The sequence below is a fragment of the Ascaphus truei genome, chromosome 18 (assembly GCF_040206685.1).
Source record: "Ascaphus truei isolate aAscTru1 chromosome 18, aAscTru1.hap1, whole genome shotgun sequence".
NCBI classification, from domain to species: domain Eukaryota; kingdom Metazoa; phylum Chordata; class Amphibia; order Anura; family Ascaphidae; genus Ascaphus; species Ascaphus truei.
Genome location: NC_134500.1, coordinates 36,151,064 through 36,168,025, shown reverse-complemented (window position 1 = coordinate 36,168,025; position 16,962 = coordinate 36,151,064). Strand labels below are relative to the sequence as shown.

General features: G+C 52.0%; 1 protein-coding gene across 4 annotated transcripts in view; it reads left to right on the top strand.

The window, feature by feature from the left end:
- Nucleotides 1-16,962, top strand: part of TLN2 (talin 2) — a 170,441-nt gene that overhangs the window by 103,405 nt on the left and 50,074 nt on the right. For all 4 annotated transcript variants that reach the window (XM_075576099.1, XM_075576100.1, XM_075576098.1 and 1 more), the window contains exons 23-32: nt 648-761; nt 1,761-1,874; nt 2,355-2,489; nt 2,837-2,965; nt 5,408-5,510; nt 6,917-7,125; nt 8,355-8,474; nt 13,247-13,444; nt 14,414-14,553; nt 15,910-16,003. In XM_075576099.1, coding sequence (XP_075432214.1) covers nt 648-761; nt 1,761-1,874; nt 2,355-2,489; nt 2,837-2,965; nt 5,408-5,510; nt 6,917-7,125; nt 8,355-8,474; nt 13,247-13,444; nt 14,414-14,553; nt 15,910-16,003 — 1,356 coding nt within the window. The remainder of the gene's footprint in view (nt 1-647; nt 762-1,760; nt 1,875-2,354; nt 2,490-2,836; nt 2,966-5,407; nt 5,511-6,916; nt 7,126-8,354; nt 8,475-13,246; nt 13,445-14,413; nt 14,554-15,909; nt 16,004-16,962) is intronic.

Below are 16,962 nucleotides of genomic sequence, written 5' to 3'. Positions count from 1 at the left end.
TATTAGGGATTGTTTATACTGGCACATACTGTAACAGCTGCGACATTTAGGGTGCTTTGGTTCATCTGGACAGTGACTCACCATACTCAGTGGTCCAAACTGCAACATACATTAATAGAGGATATTTGCAGTCAGCATTCATTGATCCAGAACACCACATTCAGTGTTCATATGAAGGATCATAACGTTTAATTCTTATTTTATCACCCATTATTTTAAATTATTTGAATAAAGTGTATGTTTTAAAGTGTTCACCATACCACCTATGTGTTTAGAGTGCCCTTACTAGGTTCTTTCTCTCGGGTCTGTTGTTATATGCTCGTACCTAGGGAGCACCGACACATTTACATTTAGACAGTTGCGGGGGTTCCCTCTTTTGTTACGAAGTGTAAATCCCGTTCACTTTAGCTCTGTGGGGACCCCTTGGTTCCCAATATCCTTACCGCGACAAGTGGCGCTGGGACTTCCTTGTACTCCAATCTCCGCGTCACGCAGGCCGATGGAAAGTAGCGACTCTGGAGGTTGCTGCTCCCTAGTATCCACATCACAAATCATCCTGCTGTAACACCTTGGGGAGAGGGATGTGGGGGACCCCCTCTCCCCAATGTGTTCTCATCGTCCCGTGCTCTACGCTCTCCCTCTCCCAGGCCGCTGCCAAGCAGGCTGCAGCAGCCGCCACACAAGCCATCGCAGCCTCGCAGAACGCGTCGGTCTCCAACAAGAACACGGCAGCACATCAGCAGCTGGTGCAGAGCTGCAAGGTAAAGGGGGACGGGGGAAACGGAGCAGAGGTTAAGCGCACAATGTAACAATCAAATGGTCTACCTAAACAAATGTAGCCGTGCGAAAAGCAAAGATTTGGTTACTTTTCCCTTCCTCTGGAAATAAAGTTAAGGTGGGGGTGGGGGGGGGTGACCGTTGCTTGTATTGAACACACAGTAATGTCAGACACAAGGGAGCAGTCAGTGGGAATCAAATCCCTTAACCCTGTCACTGCCATTAGTACACTTTGCCCCTAGGAGGTACTGACCCATTAACCCTGTCACTGCCATTAGTACGCTTTGCCCCTAGGAGGGACTGACCCATTAACCCTGTCACTGCCATTAGTACGCTTTGCCCCTAGGAGGTACTGACCCATTAACCCTGTCACTGCCATTAGTACGCTTTGCCCCTAGGAGGGACTGACCCCTTTCACCCCATTGTCTATGGTTCTTTGCTTATTTACAAAGCACTTCTCTCCGCAGAGTACAGCTGGGGCCTGTGTCCTGGCTCTCAAAGCAAATCAGCCAATGCTGTTTTTATTATCCTATCATTAATATTCAAAGTGCCTTACAAAGTAGCAGTACCGTCTGGTTTTTGAGATTCAAAAACCCCTCCAGCTTTTTTCGCTCCCAGTGGGACTTGCCACGTATCGCGGTCTCTCCGGCAGTGACCAGGTGAAGCGCTGGGCCCACATGCTTCGGGCTTCAATCCAGAAAAATTCAGACCATATTTGTCCTATAAAAGCAGAGGGGAACCTGTTTGTACCAAAACCAAACCCTTTCCTTCCAACTAGAACGTAGTGTTGCTGTGGGTTTGCGAATAAACATTGTACCCGTGGTGTCACGCTGCGATCACTGTACGCAAAGCACATACACCATACAGGAAAGGGATTGGGAGCCGCGAGGAATCAGTCTTCTGAGAGCCAGCCGCTGCCCGGGACACCTGTTGTGTGGGTTGTGTCAGGACGGAGGCCTGAAAGCTGCCCCCTTTTCCCACAGGCGGTCGCAGACCACATCCCGCAACTGGTCCAGGGCGTGCGGGGCAGCCAGGCCCAGGCTGCGGATCTAAGCGCCCAGCTGGCGCTGATCATCTCCAGCCAGAACTTCCTACAGGTGAGAGAACACGCGGCCACCAGCCCATATCTTGCCAGTTAGGGACCTTACGGGCCACCATATAACATGCATGCATGAACCGCAGGATACATAATCTTGTACATCCATGGTGTATAGACCATACATACGCACACACGCATGTTAGGCACACCGACTCTCCCTGCAGCCTTACTTATAGATGGCCATGGATAATTCTACCAAAGATTTCCGGAGTCTCCCGATCATTCCATGACTAGTCTGGACCTTCCGGGCCCAATTTGGTTACTCAGTTGGCCACCCAGTTGACCAGTCCAAGCCTGCAGTTTCCCCACACATAGACCAAAGAAAAGCCACTCTGCCCAAGCACTGGCAGCCATTTTACCATCCCGGTCCGGTCGAGGCCACTCTGCCCCTTCCAATAACCGGACAAAGAACCAAAAATCCAAAGTGGCCTGTCCCCCTTTTCCCATGTGCCTACTCATGTTCATCTCTTTGACGCAGCCCGGAAGTAAGATGGTGACTTCCGCCAAGGCCGCTGTGCCCACAGTGACGGACCAGGCAGCTGCCATGCAGTTGGGTCAGTGCGCCAAGATCCTCGCCACCAGCCTAGCCGAACTTCGCACCGCGGCACAGAAGGTGGGACCGGTTTCTTCAGTTTGTCTTGGGTCCAATATGGGTCTCATATACCGACAGTGTACGCTGTGCGATGTATAGAATTTTACAGGGCAGTCCCTTCCCCGCAGAGCTTGCAATCTAAACTTGGCGTCGGAAGCACAGGGAGATAACGGACACTGGGATTTGAAACATTCTGACCCTTCTGGCGGGGAAGGGGTGTGAACGGCGATTGATCAGATTAGGAATGGTTATTGGGTAAACCTTTTGCGCAGTCGGCATTAAAGGGGTTTAGAGCCTTGAATTAATATGAGACGTGGGTAGCGGCGTCTTTCTACCCAGACTGTCCCCTCTCCTGCCCCCTGCTCTAGGCCCACGAAGCCTGCGGCCCCATGGAAATCGACTCTGCGTTGAACGCCGTGCAGACGTTAAAGAGCGAGCTGCAGGACGCCAAAACGACCGCGGCGGACAGGCAGCTGAAACCACTTCCGGGCGAGACGGTAACGCCAAGATCCTTTATATTTCTGTCTCATCCACTTCTCATCAAAGTATTTAGGATTGGGTTTTTTTTTTTTGTCATGCCAAGATATTTAATTTTGCCAGTACTTGCAGGGAAAAACAAAGATGGCTGGCGGGTCACCCAATCGAAAGCTGCAATGCCCTCTCACAATGATGTCACAGCGTTCTATTGGTTGCCAGAGTGATGCTGTGACCCCAGTGGCTATCTTGTTTCTCCTGGGCAATTATTTTTATAATGGGGTTTTTAAAAGGAAATATCTTGGGTTCCGGGAGCTTGGAGTGCGTCAGTTCAGCGCAACGCTAATAATCTCTATCTCATCACCATCAGCCCAGGGCTTACCACTGCTGGGTGAAACCTCCCCAGTGATCCCCCAGGTCCTGCGGTTACAGCGTCTCTTCTCCACGTCGCTCCCACACATTCCCTGATCCCATCCTCCCATCTTACTTTGCGTCGGCGTCTTGGTCTTTTATCTCACTTGAATAAGGGAAAGGGGTGCTAATAACGTGTAGCACTAAATATGGATGGTGATCAGGTTAATAGAAATTGGTCATTCTTGCAGCCGGTCGAAAGTGCGTTTTCCAAAGGGTAGTGGAAAAGGAAACGATGGCACATGGATTGTGTCAAAATAGTTTCTAAAATAGAAATGGTGGGATTGGTGAAGGACAGCAAGGTAAATTATAGAAATGTACACACATTTATGAAAACATATGGCCTTTGTGACTGAACAAAGGTTCAGTAAGCCTAGAACTTAAATAAAATGCATCAATGGATACATATAAAATACAGTAAATGAAAGTGAAGGGTCACAAATTGATAACTGATCATAACAGAGACAGACAGACCCTAAATTGATTCCCGGGAGAGATATCGAGTATGTGGTGCAATATTCTTTAGGAAATTGATCCCTCCATACTGGAAGTTGGAATGTCTCTCCTTAAGGAAAATGTCCCTCCAAATGACGAAGTTGGTCCGGAAGGTGCACGTTAGATCCACAGCATAGGCAATGTTATACAACCTAGCCTAATTACTCCCAAGAGTGGCATTCACATACAGTCATGAAAGACGCTCATACCTCTGTGGGATTTGGTTACCCACTATTTCTGCACATCTGAATGGACTCCGCAGCCTCAGCGACCTAATAGGAGTTTTTAATGGGGTACGAGAGGAGACTGGGTTGGCCTTGATGGTTAAGCGGTCTCTGGGTGGCACTTGCCGCTGAGACTGGTGTGGAAGGGCCACCCAGAGACCGCTTAATCATCAAGGCCAACCTGGTCGCCCGTCGTGAGAGGTACCCCATTAAAAACTCCTATTGGGTCACAGGAAGAAGTGACCATCGTTGGACAAAGATACAACTCGACTGGATTCCAAGAGATTAAAAGACCAAGACGACGCCCAAAGGTAAGATGGGAGGATGGGATCAGGGAATGTGCGGGAGTGACGTGGAGAAGAGAGGCTGTTACTGCAGTACCTGGGGGATCATTGGGAAGGCTTCATCCAGCAGTGGGGCGACACGGGTTGAAGGAGATATCTGTATGACTATAACACTGCGGGTGGGTATAATGACTATAACACTGCGGGGTGGGTATAATGACTATAACACTGCGGGGTGGGTATTAGTGACTATAACACTGCGGGTGGGTATAATGACTATAACACTGCGGGGTGGGTATAATGACTATAACACTGCAGGTGGGTATAATGACTATAACTGCGGGTGGGTATAATTACTATAACACACTGAAGATTTGCTCATTAGATGGGTGCAAATAAATATCCCACCTTTCAGTATATATCAAATAGTCCCCGGTCCGGTTCTTTTCTCAATGTAATCAGAGACCATAGAAAACATCTTCTCAGCACCATTTCAGTTGGTGACATCGTTCAGGCGTATAGAATTTAGTTATCGAATGGAGAATCCTTAGTTGTTCTTAGCTTGCTGGTAAATGATTCTGAATTCTATAAATCCTGATACATTCTTTATACATTTCAACAATACATGTTTCTCTCACTGTCAGCCAAAATATTCTTAGTTAATGATCAACCTTGGAGCACTGTTTCTTACTTTAGACTGTTTCTGTAGAAGACCCTCATTGTTCTGTCACTGAGTAACTACAGTTAATCCTATGTTCCTAATCTTTTAAGACCTCTCTCTGTTGTATTGTCTTTCTAATTATTTAACTAACCTTTGAATCCAAACTGTTGTAATTTAACAGACATTAAACACACAACTGACTGTCTTCAGCTTTCCTTTGCAGAGTCAGCTAATCCCTTTCCAATATAATTTCTAACTTAATACTAAATCACTTATTTTAACCAGTTACATGCTGAATATGTATGAAAATAGAGAATATAGCATAATTAATATTTAGGCTTGAAATCATCCTCTCTTCACACGGCGGGTGGGTTTACACTATCTCTGCAGCTGGAGAAGTGTGCACAGGATTTGGGCAGCACCTCCAAGACGGTTGGTTCATCCATGGCCCAGCTGCTGACGTGTGCCGCTCAGGGGAATGAGCACTACACAGGTACGCGTGTACTGAGTGATAAGTGGTGCTTCCCTGCCCTTGGGGGGGTTAAGTGGGTAACCCTTCACCAGCGGTCATTTGTCCTGTCTCAAATAGGTCAAATAATTCCATTTCAGTATTGGAGGACAGCGGTAAGCCAGCCTGCGTGTGGTTTTATTGCGCTGCGGAATACTGTTTCCCCCAACGGGCTACAAGGGGTTAATCAAGACAGTTTTGTGTGTGTGTATATGTATATATTTGTGTGTGTGTGTGTGTGTGTATATATATATATATATATATATATATATATATATATATATATAATATATATTATATTTGATCACATTGAATTTGCGCTTCCCAAAGATATCGACATATGAAATATCCTTTGAAAAAAGCGGGTAAGAAACTCCTTAAGTTTAAATGCGCATAGGATGTAGGATCCGTTATTACCTCCGCTCCGTGTGGATTATGGGTAATTTTCTTTAATTCCCGGAACCTCCGTTACCAACTTTTTATGTGGCTAATAAACACATTGCTCCTCCACCCCACATCCCCCCCCCCCGCCCCTCTCATAGAGCAACAGACTGCCAGCGTCCCACCCCAGAGGTGGCTGCACGTATGGTTTCCGTAGTATCTGCAAGTACAGTGGTACTTTTATTTGGTGACACTTTCCCATTGTCTCGTATAAGAGATGTGACCCCAAATATCTGATCACGAAGATGCCGATCAGGATAATCCCCTCTTCCGTCAGGGAGGAGGCGGATACTGTGAGAGCGCGTGTGGGGGCTTATTGTGTAAAAGCAGCGTAAGCCAAATAGATCCGCATGCAGAAGTGCGGAGTAATTATCCAGGAATTATGCCCTAAATCTGTACCCTTCCCCACATCCCCAGTATGCTGTCATCTCTTCATTAAGTCCCACGTAGGGGCAAAGTGACCTAATGACAGGGACGTGTTGTGGTGACCTAATGACAGGGACGTGTTTAATGGGTTAAAGGGACTGTCCCATGTAGGGGCAAAGTGACCTAATGACAGGGACGTGTTTAATGGGGTAAAGGGTCAGTCCCACGTAGGGGCAAAGTGACCTAATGACAGCGACGTGTTTAATGGGGTAAAGGGTCAGTCCCACGTAGGGGCAAAGTGACCCAATGACAGGGACGTGTTGTGTGTAGTCCCACGTAGGAGCAAAGTGACCTAATGACAGGGACGGGTTAAAGGGACAGTCCCACGTAGGAGCAAAGTGACCTAATGACAGGGACGTGTTTAATGGGTTAAAGGGTCAGTCCCACGTAGGAGCAAAGTGACCTAATGGCAGGAATGTGTTTAATGGGGTAAAGGGTCAGTCTCACGTTGGAGCAAAGTGACCTAATGACAGGGGCGTGTTGTGATGGAGGGTCAGTCCTGAGACCATTTCTTCGCTGTTTAGGTGTGGCTGCGAGAGAGACTGCACAGGCTTTGAAGACATTGGCGCAGTCGGCTCGCGGCGTAGCGGCTTCCACCAGCGACCCCCAGGCCGCCAGTGACATGCTGGACTCGGCCAGAGACGTGATGGAGGGGTCAGCCAAGCTCATTCAAGAAGCCAAGCAAGCCCTGGTGGCCCCCGGAGATGCAGAAAGCCAGCAGAGACTTGCCCAGGTCAGACATGGGAAACGGGATCCGGGCAAGCAGGCCTGACACAGAAAGTCATAGTGTGTCTGTTTATATCGTGTGTGTGTGTGTGTGTGTGTGTGTGTGTGTGTGTGTGTGTGTGTGTGTGTGTGTGTGTGTGTGTGTCTATATCTTTGTGTACACACTCATACGCGGCGGGATGGGTATAATGACTAAAATGTGAATACGGATTTTAAAAAGTACATTAATATATGCACACACACTGACACTCATTTCAACAAAAGAACAAGCGCAAATAGCGATTAAATCGATCAGTGATATACCTTGGGAAAGTGAATACAAACACAGACGCAAATTAGAAATACATTTATACTATCCTCTAGAACAGCGGTGCGCAAACTGGGGGGCGCGGGAGATTTGTCCGGGTGGGCGCGGGGGGTTGCAGAGGTCCCCTGCTCTTCCCCCAGGCATTTAAATTAAACACCGGGGGATTGCGTTAGGCCTCTGCAACTCACTTACCGGGATTCTGAAGAGCTGCAGGGACGGCGTCAAATGACGCCGCGGTGACGTCACACGTCTATCTCCATGGCAACGGGGTCACGTGACCCCCGCGGCATCATTTGACACTGCCGAGCAAGGTAAGAGGGAGCAGGCAGGGGGCGCAGCTGAAAAAGTTTGCGCTCCCCTGCTCTGGAAGGGTGCTGCTACCAGAAGGGAATCGATCCAAGTCCAAAACGGGTGTAGAAACAAGGGGTCAGGAGCGCACTCACATCCAGGAGTATATAAAAAGGAGAGAGAGTATACACACACAGTGCAAGAGAGTATAGGATATGCGTGACTGGAAATAAATAGTATACAATGTCGCTCACATTCTCCGTGAGTACTGCAGACTTTTCGGTTATTTAGCAGTTACCACCTCAGTTGATGATCTCAGCAGCAATGTCCGTCAGCGTGCAGTGGCAAAGGGGGAAGGTCCCATACAGTATGAGGAGATGAAGGAAACCGAAAAGAATAAGTCAAAAATGCTTTATAACACAATCAAAATATAAAAGTTTACACTCCCATACGAATATAGGACTCAGGCAATGGGACCACCCAGGGTGAGACCCTTTCAGACGAGACTGCACTCCCTCCCTCTCAGGTATTCCACCCGTGGCGGCCGTCCACAGTGGAAATAGGCAGGAAGGGCCCCCGTTTCCCTGCACACACCTGCTGCTCTCCTGACTGTCGCCCCTGTTCCTCTCTTGTTTTTCAAGGTGGCCAAAGCCGTCTCGCACTCGCTAAATAACTGTGTGAACTGCCTGCCCGGCCAGAAGGACGTGGACATGGCACTGAAGAGCATTGGGGAGTCCAGCAAGAAGCTGCTGGTGGATTCGGTAAGGTCCTTTGGTACCGTTGGGGGGGGGGGGGTTAGGCTCTGGTGGGTCTGGTAAAGTCCTTGTATCAGGGGGACTCAGGCAGTTGGATTTGGATCAGGGGTGAGCAAACTTTTTATGCCGAGCCCCCCTTTTCATCCATGAAATTTCTCGGGCCCCCCCTGCCTGATGTAATCAAAATCCCATGACGTCAGCGCACGTGAGCTGGTTCAGCCAATGAGGGCGAACCAGCTTTGTGACGCGTCCGCCACACGTCTACAATCTCCTGCAGCCAAGTTCACAAATTGCTTTGGCTGCAGGCGTGCGCGCAGGCGTATTCTGGTATTGGATCACTGATTATTTTATTGTTTGCTGGCATATGGTAATGTTTTTTTCTGGTGCCCAAAGGCAATACATTTGAGGGGGCATTCATCCACCTCTTTGCTACCTCCTTTCCCTCTCCCGCACCCCTTTTTTTCCTTCTCACATTTGCTTTCCCAAGTGTCATCCACTCCTACCTACCAGTTTTATGTATTATTTATTTATTCCCGTTTTAAATGTTGCCCAGGGATCAGGGACCCCCATAACCAAACTCAAGGGGGGTACTGATGAATCTCCCCTGCTGATCAATACTCCGAAGTGACCCCCCTCACCCAAAGAAGAACCCTCAGCCCCCCAAAACTCATCCTCCCAAGCCCCTCAATTCTGCCATCTCTGTCTGACCTTCATCCCTCTGTTTAGCCATTGTCTCTCCCTCCCCCCAGTGTCTCTCTCTCAACTTCCCCCCAGTGCTTCTCTCTCACCTTCCCCCCAGTGTCTCTCTCTCTCAACTTCCCCCCAGTGCTTCTCTCTCACCTTCCCCCCAGTGTCTCTCTCTCACCTTCCCCCCAGTGTCTCTCTCTCTCCCTCCCCCCAGTGTCTCTCCCTCCCCCCTGTGTCTCTCCCTCCCCCCTGTGTCTCTCTCAACTTCCCCCCAGTGCTTCTCTCTCACCTTCCCCCCAGTGTCTCTCTCTCTCTCTCTCACCTTCCCCCCAGTGTCTCTCTCTTTCTCTTACCCTCCCCCCAGAGTCTCTCTCACCTTCCCCCTAGTGTCTCTCTCTCTCTCACCTTCCCCCTAGTGTCTCTCTCTCTCTCACCTTCCCCCCAGTGTCTCTCTCTCACCTTCCCCCCAGTGTCTCTCTCTCTCACCTTCCCCCCAGTGTCTCTCTCTCTCACCTTCCCCCCAGTGTCTCTCTCTCTCACCTTCCCCCCAGTGTCTCTCTCTCTCACCTTCCCCCCAGTGTCTCTCTCTCTCACCTTCCCCCCAGTGTCTCTCTCACCTTCCCCCCAGTGTCTCTCCCTCTCACCTTCCCCCCAGTGTCTCTCTCCCCCTCCCCCAATATGTCTCCCACCTCTCCATGTCTCTCTCCCCCTCCCCCCAATATGTCTCCCACCTCTTCATGTCTCTCTCTCCCCCTCCCCCCAATATGTCTCCCACCTCTCCATGTCAATCTCTCCCCCCAATATGTCTCCCACCTCTCCATGGCTCTCCCTCCCCCTCCCCCAATATGTCTCCCACCTCTCTCTCCATGGCTCTCTCCCCCTCCCCCCAATATGTCTCCCACCTCTCCATGGCTCTCTCTCCCCCTCCCCCCAATATGTCTCCCACCTCTCCATGTCTCTCTCTGCCCCCAATATGTCTCCCACCTCTCCATGGCTCTCTCTCCCCCTCCCCCCAATATGTCTCCCACCTCTCCATGTCAATCTCTCCCCCCAATATGTCTCCCACCTCTCCATGGCTCTCCCTCCCCCTCCCCCAATATGTCTCCCACCTCTCCATGGCTCTCTCCCCCTCCCCCCAATATGTCTCCCACCTCTCCATGGCTCTCTCTCCCCCTCCCCCCAATATGTCTCCCACCTCTCCATGTCTCTCTCTGCCCCCAATATGTCTCCCACCTCTCCATGGCTCTCTTTCTCTCCCCCCAATATGTCTCCCACCTCTCCATGGCTCTCTATCCTCCACCCCCCAATATGTCTCCCACCTCTCCATGGCTCTCTCTCCCCCTCCCCCCAATATGTCTCCCACCTCTCCATGGCTCTCTCTCCCCCTCCCCTCAATATGTCCCCCACCTCTCCATGGCTCCCTTTCTCTCCCCCTCCCCCCAATATGTCTCCCACCTCTCCATGGCTCTCTTTCTCTCCCCCTCCCCTCAATATGTCTCCCACCTCTCCATGGCTCTCTCTCCCCCTCCCCCCAATATGTCTCCCACCTCTCAATGGCTCCCTTTCTCTCCCTCCCCCCAATATGTCTCCCACCTCTCCATGGCTCTCTCTCCCCCTCCCCCCAATATGTCTCCCACCTCTCCATGGCTCCCTTTCTCTCCCTCCCCCCCAATATGTCTCCCACCTCTCAATGGCTCCCTTCCTCTCCCTCCCCCCAATATGTCTCCCACCTCTCCATGGCTCCCTTTCTCTCCCGCTCCCCTCAATATGTCTCCCACCTCTCCATGGCTCTTTCTCCCCCTCCCCCCAATATGTCTCCCACCTCTCAATGGCTCCCTTTCTCTCCCTCGCCCCAATATGTCTCCCACCTCTCCATGGCTCCCTTTCTCTCCCTCGCCCCAATATGTCTCCCACCTCTCCACACACAACACATAAATACTTACTTTCACTTTTAAGCCTGCTTCAGTCCCCCATGTGCGCTGAAAACTGGGACAGGAGGAGGAGGGCTGTCTGTGTGCAGAGAGAAGCCCCGCCCCCGCAGCAAGGCAGACATCACACAGAGGCAGCCCCCGCACAGCTCTGCCCGCCCCCGCACAGCTCTGCCCGCCCCCGCACAGCTCTGCCCGCCCCCGCACAGCTCTTCCCGCCCCCCCGCACAGCTCTTCCCGCCCCCGCACAGCTCTTCCCGCCCCCGCACAGCTCTTCCCGCCCCCGCACAGCTCTGCCCGCCCCCGCACAGCTCTGCCCGCCCCCGCACAGCTCTGCCCGCCCCCGCACAGCTCTGCCCGCCCCCGCACAGCTCTGCCCGCCCCCGCACAGCTCTGCCCGCCCCCGCACAGCTCTGCCCGCCCCCAGGCTTCCCCGCACGCAACTTGCGCCCCCCAGTTTGCGCACCGCTGGGTTAGGTCCTTGTATCGGGGGCCCTGGTGGTGGGTTCGGTACGGTCATTGTATTTGGGGCGTCCCAGGCTGTTGGATTTGGTTAGGTCCTTGTATCGGGGGGGTCCCTGTTGGTGGGTTCAGTAAGGCCCTGGGTCGGGGGGTCCCAGGCAGGTGGATTCGATAAGGTCCTTGTATCGGGGCGTCCAAGGCAGGTGGGGGTTAGGAAGAGCTGTGAGTGTAGACAGTGTGCAGCCTATAATACATACAGGACACACAGGGCCATATTTATTAAGCAGTGCTAAGCTGTCCTTTGTAGGCAGCCTGCCCGCGTACTTAACGTAAGGCTTTGCAGGGTCATCCACCCGTAAACTGCAGGAAACATTGCACGGGTACGTGTGTGTGTGTGTGTGTGTGTGTGTGTGTGTGTGTGTGTGTGTGTGTGTGTGTATTTTTGGAAGTGTATCCAGTATGTATGTATGTGGCTGGGTGTATATATACTGTATGTTACAGCCATTATGAACAATAGCCAACTAGACCAGCAAAAACCCCAAAATATATATTCAAAATAAACTATTTCGGACATTTGCCGGCCGTTAATGTCCAGGCCCCACTGACCAACGCCAATTTCCTACCATGGTATATGTCTCTGCGCGGGTCCGGAGGGGATTTCCAATGCGCAGAAGAAGGACACAGTCACAAAGGGCTCGGTCCCACAGCAATGCGTTACGGAAAGCTCCAGTTCAGGGGGTTTGTGTCCTTCAAAGGCCCCCCGCCCCCCAAATGATTGTATATAGGAAGCTATTGCAGTAAGATAATTCCCAAATGTCAAATGAACATATTCAATGGGAAGAAACATGTTTTTCTCGACCTTGGCCGTTCTATCGTAGCCCCGTTCAACCCTTTCGGACAACAGGAGTTGGTCATTATCATGATCAGGGCTCGACAAATGCACTCGCCCACTCGGCCGGGGCGAGTTTTACCCACTGGCGAGACTTGCCGACGTTGTGGTGCGGCGTCTCCCGGCATTCTCCTGCTTCTCCCCCTGCAACTCTCTTGAACATGGCTGCGCCGCGTTACCATGACAGCAGGACGCCATGTTCACGGGAGTTGTTGGCGGGGGAGAAGCAGGAGAATGCCAGGAGACGCCGCACCACGACGCCGCAGGTCTCAACAGCGGCTAAAATGAGGGGGTGAGAGCGCGGGGTGGGGGCGTTTTATATCATTTGTCGAGCCCTGATAATGATTATCGTTAATGGGCCGGCCAATGTCCGCAGTAGTTTATTTCGAATATATATGTATTTCGGGTTTTGACCATTGTTGGTCATGGCTGACTATTATCCGTATTGGCTATCAGGAGTGGCCAACTCCAGTACCTAATGGCCACCAACATCTGAGGTTTTCAGGATAGCCCTATATCGACTGAGCCACTTATTGAGCCACCTGTGCTGAAACAGGGATATCCTGAAAACATTACCTGTGTGTGGCCCTGGAGGACTGGCGTTGGTCAACGACTGAGCCACCTGTGCTGAAGCAGAGATATCCTGGCAACCTGACCAGTTGGTGGCCCTTGGAGTCTGAAGGTGGCCACAACTACTATACTTCAATGCGTGGCAGGCCCCTGCTGCAGTGAAGGAGTTAATGTTTCTAATGCTGGATTACCCAGAGTGCTTAGCATTGCCATTGGCTCACCTGCGTTCTGCTCTCTCCAAGCTGCCTCCCAGCACCAAGTCTTTCCAAGAAGCCCAGAGTGAGCTGAACCAGGCAGCCGAGGGTCTCAATCAGTCGGCGGGGGAGGTGGTCCATGCCTCCCGGGGGCAGAGCGGGGAGCTGGCGGCCGCCTCAGGGAAATTCAGCGACGATTTTGACGAGTTCCTGGACGCTGGGATTGAAATGGCCGGGCAGACTCAGGTCAGATTATCGGGGAAAGCCTGGAGTGAGTTGTGTCTGTGGTCTAATGGTAGAGATTAGACTGTATGTCATCGTTCCCTATAACTCCTCCTATTACCCCATGTAACCCCTCCTATTGCCCCATATAACCGCTCCCTATAACTCCTCCTATTACCCCATATAACCGCTCCCTATAACTCCTATTGCCCCATATAACCTCTCCCTATAACTCCTATTGCCCCATATAACCTCTCCCTATAATGCCTTCTATTACCCCATATAGCCCCTCCCTATAACTCCTCCTATTGCCCCATATAGCCACTCCCTATAACTCCTCCTATTGCCCCATATAACTGCTCCCATCCCCAAATAACTGGTATAACCAGTTGATGAGCACGTCACCTAGCTGAGAGGTTCCAGGTATCACTTGTATGCCAGGTGTGTGTGCGCGGGTGGGGTGTGTCACTGTGCGCACGCGATGTCACGTTGCGCTCGGGGAAGGTCACTGTGTGCGCGCGGGTGGGGGATGTCATTGTGTGAGTGGGGGATGTCACTGTGTGAGAGTGGGTGGGGGATGTCACTGTGTGAGAGTGGGTGGGGGATGTCACTGTGTGCCGTGATGTCACTGTGTGCCCGTGATGGCACGTGTTGCGCTCGGGATGTCACGGTTAAGAAGTACCTCTGGAAGGCAGGTGATTTAAGCATTCAAGGTTCATGGATGTAAACAGAGAACCCGCGACTGTGTCCAGGCTGTTGAATATTACATGTTCTGCTCACAATGTGATCTCGGCGTGTGTGCGTGTGAATTGTGCCTGGCAGAGACGCACGGTAACATGATAACAAAACCATTGTACATCCAACGTGAGGATCTCTCTACCGAGCTGCGTAGAGAGAGAACCAGCGCGGACATCCACACCCAGCCATGGTGTCCCCTGTCTCCATGCAGCCCGAGTGCGGCCCTCACCCACCACTCTCTTGGACCTTTTACAGAGCAAAGATGACCAGATCCAGGTCATAGGGAACCTGAAGACCATCTCCATGGCATCTAGCAAGCTGCTGCTGGCCGCCAAGTCTCTGTCCGTAGACTCCGGGGCACCCAACGCCAAGAACCTGCTGGCAGCCGCTGCGAGGTGAGACCCCCCCCCCCCCCCCCCCCCGGACGACCACTGCTTTCTTTTTAGAGAGAGAGAGAGAATTGCTGCAGCTCGAGGTAAACTAGCAAAAATCACAATGTTCTCTGAAGGGGTTGCCCTAAGGCAGGGGTGCTCAACTCCATTCCTCAAGCCCCCCCCCCCCCCCCCAACAGGTCAGGTTTTCAGGATATCCCTGCTTCAGCACAGGTGTCTGTCGAAGACTGAGCCTCTGATTGAGTCACCTGTGCTGAAGCAGGGATATCCTGAAAATGTGACCCGTTGGGGGTGCTTGAGGACTGGAGTTCAGCACCCCTGCCCTTAGGGTTACCCAGTTCCATATAGGGTTGCACGTGTAGTAATGCTGCGTGTATAACTGGTGTCGCTGATCGTCAACAGTGACGGGCATTTAAAGGTCATTTATGTGGGGCTGGGAAAGAACACACCACCTTGTGCTTTTAACACAGACAACGTAACCACGTCGCCACGCGTTCCCTACGGCTTCGAAGCAAATGGAGCCTGTGCGTGGCGTGCTAATATATCGGGCTCCGTTCCGGGCCTAGAGGATTTGGCAAACCTATTCGGATCACTTCTGCGGATCACTGCTGCTGGGGTGTGGAGACTTGTCGCTAGATTGCAGCAGCCGTGGCCCTGCACCATCATCATTTTACTTTTTAAGTAAATACCGGCCCCCACTTCAGGGGCCATCGCAATACTTGGCAGTCAGTTTGAGAACAACTGCAATGAAATAGTTATTTGGTTACACTAGAGACAGACCGGAGAAGCCAGAGCTGTAATAATGCCCGGGTGCAATGAAGTGAACTAAGGTTACACATTGTAACCTTCCAGTGCAGAGGGCCCAGCGACGGCTCTCCTTGCGTGGCGATTTGGATACGGGGTCCTTTCCCAAGCTGCAGCCTTTTTACTGGTGCCACAAGACGGCGGGAAGGGGCATTTGCGGGCACCTGATCATGTGCTTTCAGGTATAATCTGGCAGGGCCCTACTTGTTAATGCAACGTTTATGTGTGCAGGTGTCCTTGCCGCTTGCGTGAGATGAGACGCCCCCTGCAGTCTGAGCATGGATGCCTTGGTACATGGGGTGGCCCCCTCCAGTCCTCAAGGGCCAAGGACAGGGCAGCTTTTAAGGATATCCCTGCTTCAGCACAGGGGGCTCAATCAGAGGCTCAGTCTTTGACCAGTTGGCCAACGACTGAGCCACTGATTGAGCCACCTGTGCTGAAGCAGGGATATCCTTAAAACCTGGCCTGTCGGTTGCCCTTGAGGATTGAAGTTGGCCGCGCCTGCCTTGGTGCCTGCCCGGGCGGCACCTCTGAGTATCTCTGGTCTGTTTTCAGAGCCGTCACCGAGAGCATCAATCAGCTGATCACCATCTGCACCCATCAGGCTCCGGGACAGAAGGAGTGTGACAACGCCCTCCGGGAGCTGGAGGTTTGTGTGTATCCGCCTCGTGCCCATTCACTCCCCTTTCTCTGCGTCCCTGCTCACAGTCTCGGGGGGGGGGGGCGGGGGCCCACTGTCCTCCCCAACACTGCCGTAGGGGGGCAGGAGACGTGCAGAGTCAGGGATGCCGGCAGGGCCGCTGACAGCTTGCCCAGGATTACCGTTTCTACCTGGGAACCCCATGTCAGTTGCCCTGTCCACCCTCCCCCTTTCTCTTACAACCCCACCCCCCTTTCTTTAACCTCTTCACTCTCACCCCCCCTTTATTTCTTTTACCCTCCCCTCATGTTTTTCGCTTCCACTCATTGTCCCCCTCTCTCTAGCTCTCTCCCCCATCGTTCTCCCCTCCCCCTCCTCTCTCCCCTCTTTCTTCTTCTTCTCTCTACCTTTCTCCTCTGTCTCTTCCTTATCCTCTCTCCACCTCCTCTCTCTGCTCAATTCCTGCCCCCCTCACTCACAATTTTACCTTGGGCCTCCGCGGATCAGCTTAGTTTCGCCCCAACTTCTGCATCTGCCACTAGGCCCCAGCTCCCCTCTGGACCTGCTACGGAGGCGGGCTCCAGCCTCATTGAGGTCAGGCTCGATTTCCGGCGCGAGAACAAGCTGATGGCAGGGAGGACCAGGCGGGACAGGTCAAATGAAGAGGCTTGGGCCGCGTGTTGACCGTGCCGAAGAGTCCCGCTCCTTCCCGCTTGTCCCTCACCAGCAGATGCTTAGTTAGCGCTTGCTGCGGTCGTGATTTTCCCGGAGACAAATAAATAACGAAGAACTTAATCTAATTTTTGGGGGCACCCAAACTTTTAAGGAGTCAAACAGACTTTTCCCGGTGTCTTTAGCACTTTTTCCTCCCCCCCCCCCCCCCCCCTAAAAGTCTTCAGGCTCTTTGGCAATGAAAAGGTTAACAGAACGTAGAATTTTCAGGGCTGATTAAAGATGGCTGCTGCATT